The sequence below is a fragment of the Falco peregrinus genome, chromosome 18, assembly GCF_023634155.1.
Source record: "Falco peregrinus isolate bFalPer1 chromosome 18, bFalPer1.pri, whole genome shotgun sequence".
Taxonomy (NCBI): domain Eukaryota; kingdom Metazoa; phylum Chordata; class Aves; order Falconiformes; family Falconidae; genus Falco; species Falco peregrinus.
This window is the reverse complement of record NC_073738.1, coordinates 684,164-706,614: the sequence shown is the minus strand read 5'-3', so window position 1 is coordinate 706,614 and position 22,451 is coordinate 684,164. Positions and strand designations below refer to the sequence as shown.

The window sequence follows — 22,451 nt, the reverse complement described above, 5'->3', positions numbered from 1 at the left end:
GGTGTGCATCTCCAATTGTAACACAGGAGATGATGAAGCTGAACCACACTGAAGGCAAGACAACTGCATCCACTCAAGGCACTCGACCATTAAATGCAGCGGACCGCATTTAAAACTGACATTTTAAACATAGTTTTCACATTATTAGAGGAACAAGACAAAAAGAAAGCCCTGTTAAATCACTAGTTTTGTGAATAATTCTCCCTACCTGTAGCATAGCTTCACAAATCCTTTATACTTAGCAGGGAGTCATATGACATTTAGTCACTCTGCATAAAATTACTGCATTATTTTTCTTAATACATGTTCCCACACAGTCAGTAAGTTTATAGCAAGGTCTACTACAAGTACAATCACAAATCCGCTCTAACCGCTAGTCATGCTGAATATTAGTGTTTCTTTTCCCAAATAACTTCAGTAATAAAAAGCATTTATCTAAGCCAGCTGGCACATGTTACTGATCAGCAACCAAAAAAGGGTGAGAAACTAATTTATCCGTCTCCTTCCCTCATTACAAGTTATTCTTCAGTTTAAATAACAAAACAAAATAAAGTCAGCCAGCAAAAAGACCTGGCTTCCAAGCAAGATCTGTGAGGCATCTAGTTGCGCAGAGGGACAAACAGACCCACTCTAGCTTGTCACGACAAAATCAGAGATCCACAAAGACATGCGACCACGCTCGAGTACTGGTTCATGCCCAGGGACTTGCCCAGATCAAAGGAGCTGGGAAAACAAACAGCCAAGGAGTGAGTTTCCCTAACAGTACCTCACACCCACAGCTGTACCACCTCTCAGTCTAGGTGCTCCTCACTTCTTGACACAGGATGCAGTCATCAGCTCTGCCAACAATCCTCAAATGACAGGAAAATCCCCTGGAATCAGCGAAGTAACTCAAATGGCAAAACAGTGGCCTAATGAACACTCTGCTCCACCTCAGTGACTGTAAGCCAGCCAACCACTAGAACAGACTTCAACACAGCAACCTAATCAAACAAGAGGATGAGATGGCTGCCCCCAGGTAATTCCTGATGGTCAGAAGAACAGACATGATCCATTACCTTGATCTGCTGTTGCAAAGAACATGGAGACCCTCCTATAACAAGCTTCTGCTAGGAGTTTGGTCAATACTCCAGAAGTTACAGACAGATTAAAGAGCAGCAACTACAGCTGACAATGATGCCAGTCGTTCACAAACCAGAGATAACAGTGACAGACAGCATGAATAAATCAAAGACAGAGCATGCAAGCCGAGACACACACATCAGTCTCTTTGAACACTGGCAAAGGCTTGTCAGGCTGAATTAAGACTCGAAATTGGAATACAACCCTTCAAGCTGCACAAACTTGAGACAGCACCTCTTTCCCTTCATCATACTGCAGAATATTCTAGTCAGTTATTGGTGAAAACATCAGTGCTACTCAAAGCTCATCACTTCAGCTATCCAGAGCGTACTGCTGGCTTTTGGCAACTCTTAGCATGAAAACTTCCACATTCACAATACTCAAATTTAGATGTCAATAATAGTCTCACTGACAACAACTGTTTTCTGTTAGCTGGTAAGTGTTCTCCAACACCACAAGAACAGACTACCCAGGACATGTCACTTCAGCATGGAAACATGAAATTCAGCTGCTATAAACATACGCCATGCCCATGCTGCTGGCTCACTTACCATCTATCTCTTGTCCAATGGAAAGTCCAGCCCATTTTCTCTGTAAAAACAAGACAAAAACTTCAGAAAGCTTGTCCTTCAGTAGAACAAATGCCCGCTCAGAGTCAGCATCCTCACTCAGAAAACCAGGCTCCCCCATGAGAACTTTAAGTAGCAGCAAAAAAGGGAAGAATGGGACCTTACAAAGACCCCCAAATTAACAGGAAACACTTCGTGACGTCCATGCATCCATAAGGTAAATACATATTTTGCGTAACACTGGTTGCAATTATCCAAGGCTTCAGGAAATACTGGAAGTTAAAACTCAGCATCAGGAATACTCAAATAAAACATTTATCTATCAGTAGCTGTAACATTTAGTACCATAGTCCCTTTTAACAGATAAGCAACCTACCTCGTTCCTTAGCAGAAGAGCTGTCCCAGCTTTACAACAGCTACTGGAAATCTACAAAAATCAACCCTAGACCATGAATGCATCTACTTTAACCCTGTGACATGGGTATCTCCTACTGATAACTGCTTTTCAGTTTGGGCATCACAAATCATAGCTAGACATACAGTTAACATAACATCCTCTTCACCCACTCATCCAGACAAATCTGATTTTGAACAACATGTCAAAAAGCCATTTTGGTGGCTATGCCAAGACATCTGTTCAGGAAAAAAAAAAGAAGAGGCCTTGTGTTCACAGCATAGAGACTTGGCTTCTAGATCTGTTACCAGCAGGAAAACATCAAAGCATTAAATCAGTGATCACGATTGTTGCAGATTTACGTTATGTGACACACTGCGTAAGCCAGTTAAAGGCTACAAGATTGATTTTTCCATTTAGAAGTTAACTGTTTTAATTATTTATTCTAACCATCATTTAACATGTGATGGCTTAAGAAAGAGGAGACAAATTATTTAATATATTTTGTTGCACTGTTCATCTAAAAATACTAACAATGACTGACTACAGTCAATAAAACTTCTGGTAGGTCTTTAAAAGAGCAACACGGCAAAGAAAACCCTTAAAGTCAAGGGAAACCAGGGAACAAGAAAAATTCACAAGGCATAGCAGACACCACTTAGGCTTTTCTTTTTGAAATAGTTTGCTTCTGGTGGGTTTTTAAAAGGTTACAATTACACCTTTTCTAGTATCTTTATCCCACAGCGAACTAAAAATAGATCTAAGCAATATCAGCAAGTGTGTTTCAGTTATAGCAAAAGTGTCCTTGAACTTTTCCTGCCAGTAATCAAATTTGCAGCATATATTTGTGCAGGCATCTCCCACCAATTAGAAGTTATCTTCAGTCCTGACCCCAAAACAGATTTTGTTTATTCTATAGCAAAACGGTATGTCAAACCATATAGTACCTGGGGCAAGCTGAATGCGATGCTGCCAGGAACAACTGAGGAATGGGTTCTCAGCGTGAAAATGTATTTGTGGTTGGGAGAAGTCTTCACAACAACATGCCTAGAAGAGAGAACAGTATTTTATTTCGATAAATACCCAGGAGGATTTTGCATCGCTCCCAGTGCTGTGAGAATTCAAAAGAAACAAGCCAGCTTGTATCTGGTCCTATAAAGGAAAAAATAAAAAGCTTTAGACCTACACCATGATGCAGGCACACAGCAGTCTTTCACAGGAGTCCACCACCTTCAGTGATATAACATGATCTCAAAGCCCAGCTGAAAGACACTGTACTAATAATTATTATTTACATTTTTGCACCAGTAGCCTTTTACTTCAGGAATTGTACATACAAATGTGAGAGAACCAAACCATAACCACAAAGACCAAGACTGCTGTATCTAAAAATCAACACTGGTTTCACATCTCAAGCATCTCACACCAAAGCATCAGTATTTTATCCCAATACAAGCAGTATCCCCCAGCTGTGATTTCAACAAGAAATAGATGCAAAGCCTATACAAGAATCTTAATATATTGTTTAGAAGTTTGATTGCAGAAAAAAATGGAAGGGATTTCTGTATAGAAAGTAAAATCACACAGGTGCTGAGGCTGTTCCTCCTGTTTGCTACTTGACAGATCTTGGAACTCACAGACAGTATTTGAAGACCAGGAACACTTACAAAAACAGAACAATACAGTCAGAAGCAGACACAGCAACAATTCCATGTGCCTGTCTGCCACTCTCAGAAGCTAAGCTGTCAGGAACAAAGATACTCAACAGCTGCTTACAGTTATCCCCAGACTATGCCTGATAGCTCTTAACATGGGATAGGCAGATGACTTCTTGGCATAAGAAAGCAAAACAAAAGGAAGATGAGATTTGTGTGCACTGGTGGCAGGGGCGACGGTGGAACCAGGTTTCGCTTGTCTTCCCAACTGCCTGCAGTCTGCTCACTGGGTCTGTAAGGCCACCAGCTCATGTGGTGCTTGCCCCCCCCCCTCACTAACCCTCCTACCCGTTGTCAGAAACTAAGGGCTAGATGCACTATGCTAACAGCCAAGGCCCACACTCCCGGCCATCCACACTCCCTGGCAGTGGATGTATTACATGCACATATGCTCCATGTATTTTCCTTTGCATATGCACAGCAAATCCAACACCATCCAAAAGCAGATCTGCTGCACATGTATACATTGGCTACATCATGTATACATAACAGCTCAGACACATGGTAGGAAAGAACATATGGCCCTTAGACTAGAAGAAATGCATGGCCTGCGTAGCCAAAAACCACTAGACACCACTAGCTTTAGCCCAAACAGACAGGGAAGTTTGCAAAACCTTTCCCAGAACTGCTAGCACTCGATGGTATAGCAGGGTAAGAGAGCACTTTAAACGTACCACACAGTGATACATACCTCCTCTGTCAGGTGACCAGTGATCCGACTCTTCACTGGCCCTAAACCACCCATTAGCTGCCTAAAACCCCAGCTATAGGGACACACACCCTTCCTTTTAACTACAAGCTGGTCAGCCTCACCTTAGTCCCTAGGAAAGTGATGGAGCAACTAATCCTGGAAGCCAAACATATTAAGGGAAAGTGACTGGGAGTAGTCAGCATGGATTTACAAAGGAATAACAAGCCTGACCAACACGATAGCTTCCTACAATAAAATGGCAAGCATGTGCAGCTGGAAAGTGACTTTGCAGAAAAAAACTGGGATCCTGATGGACAATGAGTCAAACATGAGCCGGCAATGTGCTTTTGCAGCAGAGGTGGCCAACAACATCTCTCGCTGTATTAGGAAGAGCACTGCCAGCAGGGCAGGGTAGATGGATCCTTCCCAGACTGAATTAATTTTAAAGGACTGTTTAACTTTAAACTGAGTAGTAGATAAAATAGGGAAGCTGTCCAGGAAGCCAGGATTGAAATCAGGAGATTTCCGGCACAGAGTGTATCAGCCTGAGTAATTCAAATTAGTATCAAAACAACCAGAAAGAAAGGTATCACATTGCAGTGTTAGATAAGCATGCCTGCAGGCAAAATACAAGTTCCAGCTATGCTACTGCAATACCTCACCAAGAAATACACTTGATGACAAATAACACCCTACTAGAAGCAGTTCATCAGACACTAAAAGACACAAGATTAAAGCTCCTTAAGACCGAGATGGATCCTGAGCAGCGCACCAAGTTTGGCTCGAAACACAACAGCAGCTACATACACATTCAGCATCTCTGCAGGAAGAAACAAACTCCACTACTGTTGGGTTTCACTTAAAATAAGTGAAATACAAGAAAATGAGGAAACCTGGTAAAAATACTGCGGGGGTGGGGTGGGGGCTGTATCCACAAAGATTTAATACAAATTAGAGCTAACATTTCCAGCAAACCAGAAAGACAGCAGAGCCCGACATCAGGCAAATAGATGCCAGGAAGAAAAAACAAAACACGGCAAGAAAAAAAAAAATAGCTTTCTGAAAGAAATCTCTAGCCAAGTGAGAATATTAGGAAAGGTCAAATCCTGACAGGTTCTTTGAGAAAAATCTGCAAATGGCACAGGGACAACCATGTTTCTTCTCAAAGACAGCAGGGGCAGTTTCCAACAGGCTGTAAACAACCTAAGTATTAAGAATGTTCAAAATAAGGCAACAGCAGGAAAAACTAACTGCATTTTCCTACATTGATGTTCACTAGGAAGGAGCTTGGAGAGTTCACGGAGACACATGGGGGAAATCTTAGCCTCATTAACAGCTTCTCCTTACAAGTGAACAAAAGGAACAATGAGTCACCAGGGCCAGATATCTCCCAAGAGCTCTAACAGATGAAACTACTGCTCTAATGCATGTGTAAAGCCCTGCCTTAAACTATGAGAACCATAACGTGGCTGGCATGCCAGTTCTTAAGAAGGGCTCCAGACTGGGCCCAGGAAACTGACTGTTGGCAAGTCTGCTGGCCAGGCTGACCAAACCAACAGAAATTATAATAGGTGGTATTAACCTGTGCATCCATTAGTCTTTACGTTAGTGAAGAAAGAATATGTAAATTACTCTCTCCCTTACAAAAGCTATATCTATATAAAGGTGCCAGTAAGCATCTGAAATATATGGGCAGACATTCCTCTGGTGCATGTTTGGAAACCTGTGTAAATTATTCAGCAAGGCTCCTCAAGGGCTCTTCGGATAACTAAGCTGGCACAAGATAAGATGGTCTTCCCATATAAAAGGCAGGAATAAAAGGTAGAATAATTAGTCAGTTCTCAACATTAAACAACATTGCAATAATCTGTCCTGCCTTCCTTCCAGATTGTTGTCCCCTTAGCTGCCTCAGTGTTTTCAGCACCTGTTTCTTGAAAATACACTGGGAGTCCTCAAGATAGAAGTATGTCACAAGAAGATGGCATAACTTATCAAACCACCACAGTACCATAATAACGCACTTCATCCCATGAACTCATGCGTCACAGAATGGTGACTCATACTTGTCCAACTTACAGTATGCAGAAAATGAAGCATGAAAAGATCTATAGTAACATCCTGGGGATAAACCTTCCCAATGACACAAGGTCAAACTCCCATCTCTAAACTGTGAGCACTAAATGGAAGTCTTAAAGTCCTTTGTATAACCTACCAAAAAAATATTCTGTGCAGCCAGCCATGATTAGGATGATACAAACCAAATCTGCTGACTGTGTGCAATTACAGCAGCAGATCATAAGGATGGTCTTTCTCAGTATATCTGCAATGCAGCAAAATGACTACATCCTTCAGTAGTAGCTGAGTATCTATCTGTACTCTAGTCTTACACTTTGCAAAGCGATTTATAGCATCTGCTCACAACCAAACATATGCTGCTTTCTCTATGAGCCCCAATTCCTAGAAATAAGCAGCCCTCTTGGGTAGAATCAGTACAGTCAGAATCATGTCCATCCTGTTTACCGGGCAAGTCTTGGGATCTTGCATCCTGCACGCTTCCATAAATGCAATGAAAGAGGGTTCTCAAAGTGAAAGGAAAGCAGCCAGCTGCTGCAGGTTTGGAAGCTGGGTCCCTCCAGGACGTTCATATTTGAGGAAATTAAGATTTTTATAATGCATGAGGTACAATGCTCAGTTCAGATATTTTTGTAACTCATTTATTTTGAGGAAAAAAAAATCTACCTGGAGAAAAGCACCATTTGAAGAGATCACCCTGTCCAAGAAGATACTTTTGCCTGCTTCCAACTCTAAAAGTTGTTCTTGGTTGGGCGCGGGGGGGGGGGGGGGGGGGAGGAGCTGTTTTGTTTTGGTATTTTATAATGAAGTTGCGCTTGTGAAATCACAGTTCAGCTAATGACTAACGGGCCAGGACAGCTCTCCAGGGTACCAGCACAGCAGACTGACAGCCCAAAAAGTGGCAAGCCTTAAACCACATAACTCCCTTGTTCCCTGCATTTCTGAGCCACTTGGCTCTCCATCCTTAGCAGAATTCATTTGGGCCAGGTATTTTATGCTAAGGCCCTAAGTGTATCATTCAGCATCTTTTTTAAACACTTTTTCCGATTTTTCAAACCCAAGCTCTTCCACCTTCTGCTGCATGTGATACTCTCTGCTGAAATTAATTACTTCTGTCTAGAGTCTACATATTGAAATCTTTTTAAGAGAGCCACCATACAGTCACAGTAAAGCAAGGAAACTAATTATTTGAATTGGCTTCTTTTAATACAAAGCCCTTCTGTGTGGATTGAGCTGAAAAATTAATGTGTTTTCTACCTTTCTCACAAATGTAAAACCCAGAGTCAGCTTCTATCAGTCACCCTAGAACTGTAATTAAAGAATCCAAATTGTTGTGCCCACTCTCTGGTTGCCTTCCGCTTTTGTTCTTGTGCATGAAAAAACCCAGTACAAGAGAGAACTTCTACCGCCTCTGCTCAGCACTCCAGTATCATGAGAAAGTGAGAAGATGCCCTTAGTAACGCAACTAAATGATAAAAATCTGTTTGAAATAGATCAAATATTCTAACTATGTAACAGGAGCAATAGCAAAAACAAGAAAGATCAAAAAAGGCCTGAAGTTCTTCATTAAAATAGTGATTATGATTAGTTAAGCAGATCCAGTTCCCAACGAAGAAATGCTTCAGAGAAAAATTTACCATTTTTTTAACATCTCCAGCTCTGAGAAAGAGGCACATTTGCAGTTTTGGTCTTTAAAGATGCAGAAGTTCTGTTAATTAACCTACTGTACTCACTTTCCCAAATCTGAAATTTCATTCCACCTCCATTCAGATTTTGAAAACAATTCCTTTTTGGTTAAAAGTTGAAAGAGCAACAGTGCACACTTACTGCCCAGACTGGAAGTCCTTCTCATTCACCACAGCACAGTTGGTTAACGACAGTTCATCAGTGGGACATCTTGCTGCTTGCATAGACTAGGAGAAAGAAAGAGGGAAAAACTGTCAAATAAAATTCTATTTTTCTTTTACTAAGCCAAGCCTCAAAACTCAAAAATCCACAGCACACTGACATACTCTGAGGGCACAGTCCACTGGCACTGACACGCCCCTCTTCCTCACCAAGGTTTTTCCAAATGTTTCTACATGTCACAGATATTTGTAACCAAAAGCTCTGCATTTTGTGGGTACAGGATACGCTGTGCTTCCTAGCACACCTACAAAAAATACTTCAAAATTACCTAGGAAAAAAGAACTGTTAACTTGCTAGTGAACCTTGGTGTTCATGCAACTTCCCTGAACCCTGCCACAAGCCAGCAGGTAGCAAAACATTCAGTGGAAGGCATCTCTTGCCAAGAAACAAGACACTGGGATATTTCGAAAGCTGGTAAGGCACAGCAGCCTAGAGACAGACCAGTTTCACCACAACCCCAGGTAACTCTCTCTCCTAATGCTGTGCTGGGTTAGAGAGACTACGTGGGGAAAAGAGGGTGGAATGAAAATGTTACCTTTCCTCTTCCCTGACATTACTCAGAAAACTGAAATTTGAGCACATCCATTCTGGATATAAATACTTCAGACAACGTAGTACAGGGCAGCACTGAAAGTCCACAGGAAGGTATAATTTTTAGCCCACTGCTATCCAACCATGCAGAATCTCTCTATAAAACTTCTCAAAAGTATGACAACACAAATAGTATTTCCTACTCTATAGGAAACATCACGCATCAGTAACAAACAGAAGGAAATTAAGTTAAACAGTTCCAGCCTATTGCTTTTAAAAAGATTACTGCAACAAATTTTGTGGGGGTGTCGTACCTCCTCCTTTTTTTACCCTGAAGACAAAGAAGCAATCCCATTTCAACAATATCTGTTCAGGTTTTTTCCTCTCCAATATTACTTATGAATCAGCAGCTAAAATAACCAAATACCACCACTCTCAGCCCAGGCTACCCCATCCTCACTACAAGGCAGCATGTAGCATACAGAGGGAGTGTGGCAAAAGAACCCCTGCACCATCCTACATCCCCAACCCTATTTGCTTCTACAGAATTATTCCACAAAACAATGGTTGAAAGATGAAAATCAGGCTCAAAATGCCTATTCCATCCTTTCCTCCACTTCCAGATACCATTAGCTATAGGATGAAAAAATTTAATCTGGAGAAAAGCTAAACTTCACCCCTCAGGATGTCATTTTTAGAATCAAAGCACAACTATTTTCTTCTTCAGATACAAATTTGCAGGCAGTGCAACAGAAACTATTTGTCAGTGTCACCTATTGCTAAAAGCAATTCAGAATGGATTTTCTCTTAAGACGCCCTTAAATCCCAGCAACAAGAAAAGGAAACGCACTGATCCCAACACACAGATCTAGACAATTTCCCAAGAGTTAACATCCTGCTCAGCTTTTCCTGCCCTACACCTCTGGGCCATCTGAGAAAAATATCAGAGAAAATTCATCTCCCCACGGACTGAAGCAAGCTTGCCCTATAGCTCAAATCAACTTAAGTCATAATGTAATTCTTCCAGAGTACTTGGTATTTAGAAAAGGACTAATTTTTACTAATTTTACTAATTTTTAGAAAAGGAGTTATTTTTACTGAATAATGCTCAATTGTCCTTGACATATGTAACAACAGAAAATAATTCCATTTTTAGCCTTGAAACAGATTTATCTACCTGAATCTGAAGTGCAATAAGAGCCTCAAATATTCTCGTAATAAAAAATATATGACCATCAGTGGACTTCTGAAATACCCAACCTGCCTGTTAAGGTTGACCAACTTTGGGCACTTCACACAAAAAAGCATTCACCATTTCACCACCATTTCTCCTTCCATTTGCGAGGGGACTATTTTGTGAAGGGCATGCCCTGATAAAACGCATTAGGTAGGATATTTCCGGAGAAAACTGAACACAGAGCTCCTGGATTAAGCCTTTTTACAGCACTAGTCCTCAACTGCATTTTTAATCCTTACTGACAAACTGCTTGCTACATGTTAACAGCAAGCACCTGGCAAAGTTACCATTCCTCTGTGTTACTCCTGTCTGCATTTGGGAACATGCGAGTTTTGCTTTAAGGAAATGCATAAATATAAAGGAATGCATTTCAAATCCAGCACCAAGTGCTCCCTTTGCAAGTTCCACAACACGACAGACACGTGGCAAAACATCCTTGAGCATCTGACACGTGATATAACGCAGCTGCCTCTGCAGTGGTATCAGCGCGGACTGTGCTAGCCATCTCATAGCCCGGCTTAGTCTCCTTCTGGGGCGCCTGGCAGAAGACCATTTCTCCCTTGGCAATGACCAACATTTCAGACTGCATTTATAATCTACACCGTGCTCCCAACTCTCCAATACATGCCCTACTCAAGCTCCAAGAATTTGCAGAACTTTGATACGTTATCAATATACAGAAGTGTTTTTAAGATAACACAGCTTGTGCTAGAAAAGGGTGTCACTCAATGGATGCAAGTTTTCGTGAGTGTACGGGGGATAATTTGAGAAAATCTGGTCATGTAAGAGATAATGATTAGACTGGGAAGCACCCAGACAGCAATGAGGAACACACTGCACTAGTGATTTGCAGGGGCTTCGTGTTACCTCCCCTCTCCTCACCACAGTGGTCGTATCCCCAGAAGTACTGCACACAGGGCTTCTTGTCTGCCTGTCAATCAACTGAGCTGCCAAGGCAAGGACGTTGGCATTGGCTGCTCCTCCTGAGTACATTTTTCTGGCATAAATGCAGCAGTCGAGAGCTGTAACATGAGCCACCGAAGCCTAGAGGGCTCTCATATGCCAGTGGTAGCACTCTCAAGGAACGCTTTAAGGTCTTGCATTTTGGGTTCCAGCTTCCCAGGACACCTGCACAAGGACTCCCAAAAGCCTGCACCCTCTCTGCCACACAACACCCTTGCTGCCTGCCCTTGCACACCATACTTGGGGAACAGAGGAAGCAAAATCCTTAAAGAGTATTTCTAAGAAACCTTCAAGTATATTTACACAAGCTAATTTTAAGTTTACTAGTAGGTTACTGCTAGCAACTAGGCAAGGCAACATAAAGCTCAGCTCTAACAAAACACCAGAGCAGATCTTGCAGCTGACAGTGAATGCCATCTGCTGCTGTCAATACTAGTTTGAAGGTGACCCATACACATCTTCACAGGCTGCAGTTATGCCCGTGTCCACAATATAGATAGGTATATTAGGCTTAAAGTAGCAAAAGAACTCTTCCCTGCCTCCAGTTATTGTTGTGGTTAGCGGAAGGAGACTCCACATCTGAGACAGTGCCTTCATTCCAAAGCATCCCCAGCTACAGGCATCCATTGTCAGCCATGCAGTGTCCACTACTAGATCCACATCTACACAGAGGTCTAACCAATATTCCTCCTGTTTACCGAGAGAAAAAAAATGAGACCGCATGATGCGTTGATAAATCGTGTGCTAAAAGACAAACGTGAAGAACCTCATCTCTGCATTTATGACAAAGCAGTGATGTTCTCTTTACTCCTCCGCTACTGAGCTGATGCTAACCATGAAAATACAGCACCAAGTGACTCAGTGGTGCTGACACACCACTTTTAAAAAGGAAAAGTTGCCCCAAAGAACAAACAGCTTCATAATATAATCAACCACCACAACAGCTGATCTTTCAGGGATTTTTTTTTTTCCAAAGCTGCAGGGATTCCAGTTTTCCTCCACAAAAATATGAAACTGAATTGTTCTTGCATTTTAGGAGAGCTCAGCCTAGAAAGAAACGCTAAGTTATCTGGATATTTTCATTCATACACAAAACACACCTTTTCTCCTTCTGAATTTAAAAACAAGCATGTGAAGCAAAAGCAAAGCACTGCTGGTTTAAAATATGACTGGGGAAAAGAATGAATAATAAAATCTCAGGAGTATTACACATAGTACACTATTATTACACAGGTGCACAGACAGTACAAAAATACAGTTAATACTTGTGAATTGTTAAGGCTTATGCAAGAGGAAGCTAAAGAAAAACATGTTTCTCATTACTCAGAGACTACAGGAGGTAAGATGGTGGTATATAACAGAAGTGCACTACCTGTCACTTGTTACTGAACAGAAGACCTAAAACATTAAATGTTAAAGGCAGAGATGCTCTTCATTTGAAACAGCTTAACTCAATTTCCTAATCCAACCCAAGAGATTATGAAACAGCTTCTAAAGCAGAGACAGATTTTGTTCTGTGCACTGTTTCTACGTGGTTTGTGTAAGACAAAGTGTTACATGTTCAAAATTTTATTTTTGTGAAAATCTTCGTGTAAAACGCAGACACAGCTATACGTACAAATATGTATATGCATATGTACATATATATAATTTCTGTCATGCAGATGCTGGCAGACAAGTGTTAGGAAACATGACAACTCTGGGTACTATACATTTGAAATTCCTCTGTAAAGCCCACTGTCAGCTACACAGAAATGGGGGTTCCCGCTCCAAAAAGCATCCAAGTTCTACTGTAACAGCTGTCAGGCACCAAAGTACCACTAAGCCCAGAGCTTTGTCACCCAAAGAGGACAACGAAGAACCTGTGCAGGAGTGATTCTTGGGAAGAATGTTCAGTCTTTATTTCCAAGGGACTGAGCAGAGGTCTGCCGGCCTGCCTGCTGGTGGTGTGGTAGCATGGCTGACTCAAAGGTGTTTGAAGTCAACACTCATTCACCACTAAAAGCCTGCAAATAAAATTAAGTTTGAACACTGAAAGGAAGAATATTGATATTAAAGGAGCTCTGAAGATAAACAGGGAACCAAGATGATGGTATGTAGACCCTACGTTATCCAGGACTACGCTCCTGATGGAAAGCAGGCATGCATGAAGCATTGCCCAACACAGCCTGTATCTAAAGATCCAACGGACCAAGTGATAACAGAATCTGAGATGAACATGGAAACTGCAAAGATCAGGAGCCTGCTGCGCACAGATGACAAACGCCAGCACTAGCACGTAGAAGGATGAGCTGCAGCAAAGCTGGGTCAGCAACAGCCTGGGAGGAGACAATTCAAGCTCCCCCAGCACAGGAAAGCCTCAGGAGGATTATGACTACTTGCTCTCTACATACACCATCGAGCTGAATAATGGAGAGGAAAAACAACTCTACACTAAAGGACAGAAGAAATTTGTATAAAACAATAGCAACACTATCACAGCTACTGACTAGCAGTTAAGAACAGGTTCCTAACCACAAGAGGAATCTGGGACTGTAATTGCCTATAGTGGGAAACAGTCTTTAGACAAAACCAAAATTTCTTTAAAGGCGGCATTCAGTAATATTTATGAAAGGAATGACAACATGATCCCAACATCAGAAACAAGACCCAGCAACAGGAGATGTCCTAAATGCTGTTGTCTAAAATAAAAGTAAAAAAAAATTCAACAAGGAAGTTACTAGGTTTTTTGTTTTCTGGACACCTCAAAAAAAATACCAGAATAAAGCTTCCAGAGTTCTGCAGCTACCAGAAGAGATCAAAGACCTACAAACAACTTTCTGGAACAGTAGGCTGGCCAAGACAGGTTTCCTTTCCAGACCTACAACTGCTCAGAGAGCATCCTGCTGTGCCCAGCAGGTTAAGCATGCTGGCCCCCAGGACCGGCAGCCCTGACTGACTGCTCAGGACCAGCTTTTCCATCTGCTCCATCTGACCTCCAGCTCACTTTGCTGGAAGCTTTTATTCCCATCGGGAAGAAGCTGCATTCTCTCCCTTGATAACAAGCTCATAAATATCAATTTTATTCTATTAAGAGAGGAACGCATTCGGAAAGCTAAAATCTCAGGATTAATATTCAAATGGGGACTTTGAGCAAGCCAACACCAAGACAGCCTCAATACAGAGTCCAGACAAGAACAACGGGTAAGATGCAACCCTCCATCTCACGTCCCCCAGACAGGATGCTCCCACTGGTACGAATCGCCTCCCTGTGGGCAGCCACGAAGGCACCAAAGGAAACATGGCCACACCACATACACACCAACTGCCGGCTGACACGGAGGCTGGAACAGCTTCAAATAGGAGAGAGGGAAGAGTTTGCATCACCACCTCCTGAATCCCCCAGGGCTGGAAACGAAACGGAACGTTCTTCCCAGCGCTGTTTCATGCCTGCACCACCAGGAAATTCCTCTTTCTCATCTGATAACAAATAGAGTTAGCTACGTAAGTAAAGGAGGTCGAGCCCAACCCGCAGTGGGGGTCAGAATACAGACCCCAATTATTCTGCACTTGCAGTTCTTTACATACACACTCAACACATTTTTCATTTTCTTTATCTAATAGCACATGTGTGCTTGCTCATGGGCCTGGGCAGTAATCTAGAAATTACTTCCGTCTTAGCACACAAAAAACACTTTATTAGCATGGAAGAGCCTATCTTCCACGTAAACAGGATACTGTTTTTTAGGGTGGTGACTGCTACTTACCCTTTGTTTGCCAAGCTTACAGCTAAATTAGTTCAGTTCTACAGTGGGAGCTTTGTTAACTCCGAACACTATTTTAGCCAGTGCAGTCGAGATGTATGTAGCTTTGGGAATTTGGCTGTACTATTTCCATTATTCTGCAATGTTACCAGAAACACAAATCACAGTTCAAAGACTGAAGGGTTTGCCTGATCCACAAAAGCAGAAGAAACAAGTGTGCTAAAGGAGAACTTTTACAGGCTACTACTATCATACAGCATCTATAATCTAATTAAACGGGTTGCTCTGCCCAAAGATGTCATTCTCCATACCAGTTCTTTACAATGTGATCAGTAAAGTGATTTCAGAAAACCTGTGCTGCTGTGCCATAACTGGGAAGCTGTTTCCTGACAGTTTAGCGTTAACATCATATTCATCTTCCAATTAAGCAATAATGGCTCAGAATATGTGCGTTTGTAATTAACACATCCATTTTTGGAGTGGATGTTGCCTCACATTTCTTCCGTGAGGCAAGATGATCAACACTTTAATTACAGGGAATTGCTACTTGTTGCGTTTCATAGAAACCTCTTTTAAAAACGCTTAAAGGAATGAAACATCACACAACCATGTCTAAGATGTTAGCCTCGGATGCAAGTCACAGGATTTTGGCACACCAGCTGTGAGGACACCTAATGGATGCAAATTTCTTCCCTTTTATTTAGACAAGTTACCCAATGGCAATAGGGACAAGGTTAAAAATATCCCCTTAAACTTGGAATCTGCCTTGTGAAAGCCTGAGATGCTGCTATCCCTCCATATTTGCAACTAGCCCGCTGCTGATGGGCTGTGTCTAGCACTAAACTTCTCCAGGACACTGACTAATGTACCAAACGCTGCCCAATTATAAGAAGTTTGAGTTTAAGATGTAACACCTTGCAAATATTTGTGTATTTTCTACAGAAAAACTTGACACAACTCTAGGGTATAAATTACTCAAGAATTTTTGGTAGAACGTCATTGCTTTATTGCATCCCAGGAGACTAGAGAAACATGTCAAATCTTTTTATGCTGCAAACATTTGACCTTCCTGGACTGAGTATGTGCCATACATACACAGGCAAGAGCATACCAGTGCAGCAGCAGGGCAAGAGAGTGTCTGAAGAACTATATATTCAGCCCTGATTTAACAAGCAGTAGTCTTACCTGTTGTTCTAAACACAGAGTAATAGAACACTGTGTTGAAAGCTTTACTATTAACTGTAGCAACTGTGTTCCTTGCTTGAATTTTTCTGTTCACAGATCTTCCCTAACACAACTCTCCAGTTCCCGTAGGTTAAAAAACTTTCTGAAGATGGCCAATGCAGAAATTTAGTCACAAAACTCCAGTCTTCGTCAGAGAACTTCCCTGATTTGAGACAGCATCTTGACAGGTATGCAAATAACTGCATCATGCGGAGACCACACTCTGAACCTCATCCTTCAAAAAAATACTGCAGTTGCTAAGCTCATTGCTATCTGTCACACCACTCAGGTCAGCTGACACTCACTGCACCAGGTCTTCCTAAAGCTTGTCCTCTCTCACACTTGTGAGTGTACTTGGACAGTATCCACCAACTCCTGGATCACAAAAAAATACTATCAAAACATGACGTAAGGACCTATATTTTAGTTTTTGGGGTGGAGGTTGTACATTTTCATGTAAAGAAAGGAATCAGTGATAATTAATTCCACTGAAAACCATGTACCCTGCCTGAAAACCATGCCTGGTGGGTAATCTAGCAAAATATAAATACCACTGTTTTCTAAGAACTGGTTTTCTGTGGACTCAAGCAGATCTGATTTTATGACAGAACTTCCTCCAAATTCATAGCTAGAGCATCTCCTAAACCACATGGTCTTATCCTGAATGACCTCTGCGCCTTATGGTACAGGACAGAGGACAGGAAGAAAGACCTTGCTGTGCTGGAGAGTGGGGGAGTAATATTTAAGAAATTCACACTTGAAATTCCTCAAAAGGATTCTTTGACTTTTACAGATTTTTCCTACTAAGAAAACTTCTTCACAAAATTTAGTCATTCTGGCCTGTTCACAATAAGAAAAGAGGTACGATATACCAGCACCCCCAAATCTGGAGACTGAGAGGCAGCACTGACATCTCCCTATTGCGTTGTCTCTTTAGACATAAGGCTCTGGACACACTGCTTCTGCAATGCTAAGCCAAGTAACAAATTAAAGTTAATAAAAGATGACAAGGGTCAGATACCTCATGCGCACAAACATTCACGTGGTTACACGGTTGTCAGAATTTTATCCTAAATAACTTAGAACAGGTTTTTACAATGCAGAAGTCCTGTAAGAAGGATACAGGTCTGTTAGCTATGATTTCATAAGACAGGTAGGCAGTTGCAGAAGCAATCTCAGAAACGGAGATTCAGATTTAGTTTTCTCCTATTTCCCTAAAACATTGCTAAAAACGTATTTCTTCATATTACATATTAGGAAACACTAAAAAAAGATAAGTGATGATAGAAGGATCAGGACCACACTGCAAGAACAAACTAAGCTGATTCACAAATTTTTCTTTAGTTGCCTGATGACGCCTGCATCTATGAAGGCTGATGCCATATGTTAGCAGAAATCAGACTTTATAGCTTTAACCCATAAACACAAAACACAATCCTTATTATTCCGAAGTTTCTACCAAACTGTCAACCTAAAACTGTCCTGGGGTTGACTGCAAGGGGTACAAGAGAGCACGTGTTAGTACTGCAGTGTCTTCAGCACCACAAAACCCTGAGGGACACACCCTGTCAGCACACTTCCCACTACTGCTACACTCTCAATTTGACAGTTGACTTGAACAGATGTCAGCAATACATCTTCTGCTCAAGTCACAGGCTCTTCTAGAGGAGTTGTGGCACGGTTCTGCAAGGTAAACCAACATCTACTAGCACCTGAGTGAAACCAAAGTAATTTCCAACCCAATACAGATGTGAATCTCTCCTGAGAAGCAAACAGGCAAGTCTCTCCTATCACCAGGTTAATGGCAATACTGCTCCAAATGAGTCCCAAATAGCAAATAAAGAAAAATTAAGGTGTTATACCATTTGTACCACATAAAACAGACATTATTTCTGATCATCATGAACTGTTATACATTACAGCTATTACAAAACTTTAATATTCCTTAAAGAAATATGTACCAGTCTCTCTGACAGGGGATCATCACCAACATCCATGCTACCAAACTAACGTTAAGCACACATGATTTCCTCTTTGAAGAGAGCTAGACCTCCTGCCAGCCTGCAAGAGTAAAGCTGCAGCCACGCAGACCTGCTTCATTTCCTACACCATTTCTCCACGTAGCTCTCCAATCTGGTACAGATGCAAGCAGAAACACAGCTTGTTCTGGATCAACAGCCTGACAATGGCTGGAACAAGGCAGAGAAATCATCTGGCCTTTCTATATCCCTTTGAGAACTAATTCCTAATGAGGTTCAAATCAATCAGTTACAGGCAGCACCAGTTAACTTCCAGAGGTCCAGACTTAGTACAAGGGATCCATAACTACAGACATGCCCTCTTCTGTAGTAGCTGCCGGCTGATGTCTTGGCAAGTCTCAGTGCTCTGCTTGCATGCCTAATGATTACCATGCAGAGAGAGATACCAAATAAATTAGAACAGAAACAGACATTATTTCTAATCATCATAAACTACTTTTCCTGTAAACTTCAATCACTGTTAATCACTGCCTCTTCCTTGTGATTGAAGAAACCCAGTGCAATTAAGGGAGTAGAGTAATATACCTGAAACAGCACCAGACAATTAGTAACATTTGGCTTATCATTTGTCTAAATTATTTAAAACATTACTGGAAGTTTAAAGGATTTTGTCTCTCCTCTACATCAGGAAAGCCATTAATTTCTCTCTGTAAAACTATACATACACAAATCAAATCACAAGTCTAATAAAAGAGATTAAGGTCTAAATTGCATTGCAGGACATTTTTTCAGGTCAGAAGTACTCACTGAAGCTTTCACTATCCATTCTTCAGGTTTAAGCACCTTTTAAAAATGCTGACAACAGAATAGCATCAATGTTCCAGTATCACTCACCTGTTGTACCTAGAGATATCACACAACTCCATCCTCCTACCTACTATTCCTTATTTACACAGGCAAGGATCACAATAGCTCCAATGTCACATCCAAAACGTATGCTGTTGCTTGCTCAACCTGACCTCCGCATCCTTTTCAGAGCTGCTGCTATCCCACATGCAAGCTGGAGGGAACAGGCAGTTCGTTTGTTAACAGCATTCAACACACTGCAAGACGGAATCAAGCTCAGAAAATTACACTTCCCCTATAAACGATTTTCATAGCATTAAATCATCTGATAATTCTGCAGCAGTTATATTTGTAGATAAATCATGAAAATGCTGAATAGTAAGAAGAAAAGATTCTTGGTAACCCAAGGAAAGCAGCACCCACTCGAATTGCCAGATCATGAGGCAATTAAGCTCCGCTCTTTCTCTTAAATTTGCATAAATGTTTCTTTTCCTCCATAAGGCTTCTAAGTTGGCCAAACACAAGCACATTTTTTCAGGTGGTTAGCAGCACAAAAGCTCACAGGAGCTGGAAAAAGTTGGGCCTGATCCCTCTTCTTCCTCCCCACATCTCCAGACACCACCTCCAGCACTCAGGCCATTCACTAAGCCTTTCCAGCAGACAAGGGCAAATGAAAAATAACTCATCAAACTACACGGATAGCTTTCTCAGTCGACTTAGCATGCTGAAAAGGCTAAGGGGAGCAAGTGAGTAGGGGCTAAGACAAGACCACTGCAGCCAGATCAGTTTAGGCTACAGGGAGTTTCAGCACCATGTTTGTTATGCCTAAAATGATCTTATCACTGATGAAAGCAAGCACTGGGCTCCTGCTTCTGGCAACAGGAAAGCTGAAAGAAAAAGCTAGTCAAAACACACAGACTTCTCCTGGGTTAACTGCAAAGGGCGAGATGGAAGAAAAAAGGTGCAAGGAAGAAAGCGAGACCACATTATCTGCAGCGGGGACAGAAGAAAAGCTCTTGAACAAGAGAGAGACTGCAAAACATCTTTTTTTTTTTTTAATTAATCAGCAGCGTTTTAATGGTGGCAGTCAAGTAGATCTGCTCACCTGTGACGCACAGCTTATGGCTGGGCCAAATTTCTCACCACTGCTCTACCCTCTACTGCTCTGCATCACACCACTGCACCATCTGTCACTGCATTCTCCAGACAAACCGTAATACAAAAAAATACAAGGAAACCTCTTCCCCAAGATCTCAATCACTGAATTGTTTGTCCAAGACAGAAGATTTTAGCCTGAAGCAGACATTAATGAAGAACGTGACTTTCACAAGCTGATATTCAGCAAAGCATGAGAGAGCTCACAGCAAAGAGAAGAGCAATCTTAACCGCATCTTGCACCACTTGGAGATGGACACCTGAAAACAGAGTGGTATACAAGGTACTAAAAAACAGACAAGACTGTTCCTTCACATTTTAAGGCCCTTTTGGCCACTTGCTGATGTTATCCAAGTAATCAGTGACAGGGATTTTTTTATTATTTTTTGCTAAATAAATACAGCATAAAACCACTGCTCAACCCTTAAGGTAGGTTTTAACACAATTTGGACCCACATTACATCATGGTGCCCACAGGGCAGATAAAACTCTAGGGCCTCGAAGAGCCCTACAAATCTGCCCCATACCCCACAGCACCATCAGGGGACTCCAAAACTCAGCCCCACGGGGACAGGGGTCAGCCCAGCCTCATCAAGGCCCCTCAGGGAATCCCACAATCCTGCCCCACATCCCAGAGCGCCAAGGGGTCACCCCACTCTCACAGGACCCTCAGAGAGGACTCAAAGGACCCTGGCACAACCCACGGGTAGAGGGGTCGCCTCAACCTCACAGCACTCCCAGGGCACCCTAAAATCCTGCCCTGCCCCTCATAGGGCCTGCGGGCTGCTGCAGCCGCACAGCACCCTTAGCAGAACCTAAATCCTGCTGGCAGCACCAGATCACTAGGGCTTCACAGCACGCTCTGGGGACCCCACAATCCTGCCCCACACCCCACAAGGAGAGGGGTCACCCCAGCCTCGCAGGCCTCCTGAGGGAGCCCTAGAAGCTCACCTCACAGCTCCGAGGGGTTACCACACCCTCACAGCACCCCTAGGGCACCCTAAAATCCTGCCCCGCAACCCACAGGGCCCACTGCAACCTCACAGCACCCTTAAGAGACCCTGAACCCTGCCTCACACCCACAGAGGGGCCACCCTGGCCTCACAGTGCTCTGAGCGAACCCCACAGTCCCGCCCCACAGGGAGAGGGGCCACCGCGGCCTCACAGCACTCTCAGGACCCCCCACATCACCGGGAGGGCCACCACAGCACCCTCAGGGGAGCCCCCCCACAAGGCTCAACGACCACCCGGCAGCAGGGCTGCGAGAAGCCACCGAACCACCCCGGCGCCCAGAGAGGAGCAGAAGCGGAGGGGGGAGGAAGTAGGTAGCGGAGGGGCCGGGCAGAGCAGGGCGGAGCGGGAAGGGTCCATCCCCGTTCCCACCCGCCCCACCACTTACCCTCCCCGCCATCTTGCCGCTGCGCCCTGCCCGCTGCACCGCCCGCCACCGCGCCGCAGCGCCGGTCCCGCCCCGCAGCCGCCAAGGGGCGGTGCAGCGCAGGCGTCGCGGCGGGGCTGGGCGGGGCCCTGAGGGACACCCCCCCCAACAGCACGGCCGGCGGCGCTAGATTGGTTGTCCCGCCCGCAGCTCCTCCCAGTACCGCCAGCCCATTGGTCAAACGGCGAGCGGGGGCGGGAGTTCTGGTGTATGTCAGAAGAGAGCGCTGCTGGGATTGGTTGGCGGGGCCGCGCGCGGGGCGGGGTGGGAGGAGCCGCCGTTTCCCTCACGGCGGGCGGGAAGGTCAGGCAGTGCGCTGAGGGAAGCGGCTGAGGAGGTCGTCGCGCTGCGGCCCTGCGGGGCAGCTGGCACTGGCTAAGCCCCACGGTGGGAGGTTGAGAGGGGCTCAGGCCTCCGGGCAGACCCCCTGCCAGCAGCAGGGTGGGCATCGCTGCGCTCAGTCAGGCCCTTGGGACTCCTTGCCCTGCTGGGCCACTGAGCATGGAATCCTACACACAGCTCAGTGCGCAGGTCCGTAGTGCTTTGTGAGGAAAAAGGGACTTTAAATCTGTCAAACTGCTCCAAACAATTAGCACATCAATATAGCAGTTACTTTAAACGGGGTACCATGACCACCACCAACAGTACATCTGATGGCTTACCTTTTTTTCTGAAGCGGCTTTCCATTTAACAGCATCTGGCTTACACTAACGGCATGTTTTTGGGCTTTGTGCTACAAATTAAAGGTGTGTGCAAGTCTGAAATGGCAGCTTAGAGCTGTTTCTCCAGTCTCTCAGCACATATCAAAGCCTGGAGTTAACATAATTCTTTGGTAAGGAAGGCTTGGGGCTTCTAAAGCCCAT

General features: G+C 43.4%; 1 protein-coding gene across 6 annotated transcripts in view; it reads right to left on the bottom strand.

Moving 5' to 3' along the window:
- The window catches only part of NSF (N-ethylmaleimide sensitive factor, vesicle fusing ATPase), a 75,176-nt gene extending 53,504 nt beyond the window's left edge, over positions 1-21,672 (bottom strand). For 2 of the 6 annotated variants that reach the window (XM_055789889.1, XM_005234906.4), the window contains exons 1-4: positions 21,550-21,672; positions 8,392-8,477; positions 3,033-3,132; positions 1,674-1,713 (exon numbers count right to left, since the gene is read on the bottom strand). In XM_055789889.1, coding sequence (XP_055645864.1) covers positions 1,674-1,713; positions 3,033-3,132; positions 8,392-8,477; positions 21,550-21,561 — 238 coding nt within the window. In that variant the 5' untranslated portion in view covers positions 21,562-21,672. Of the gene's footprint in view, positions 1-1,673; positions 1,714-3,032; positions 3,133-8,391; positions 8,478-19,043; positions 19,065-19,168; positions 19,220-20,357; positions 20,454-21,549 lie in introns of those variants that run through there. The other 4 variants (XM_027783068.1, XM_027783067.1, XM_027783070.2 and 1 more) reach the window with 3 other exon arrangements.
- Between the last annotated feature and the right edge of the window lie 779 nt (positions 21,673-22,451).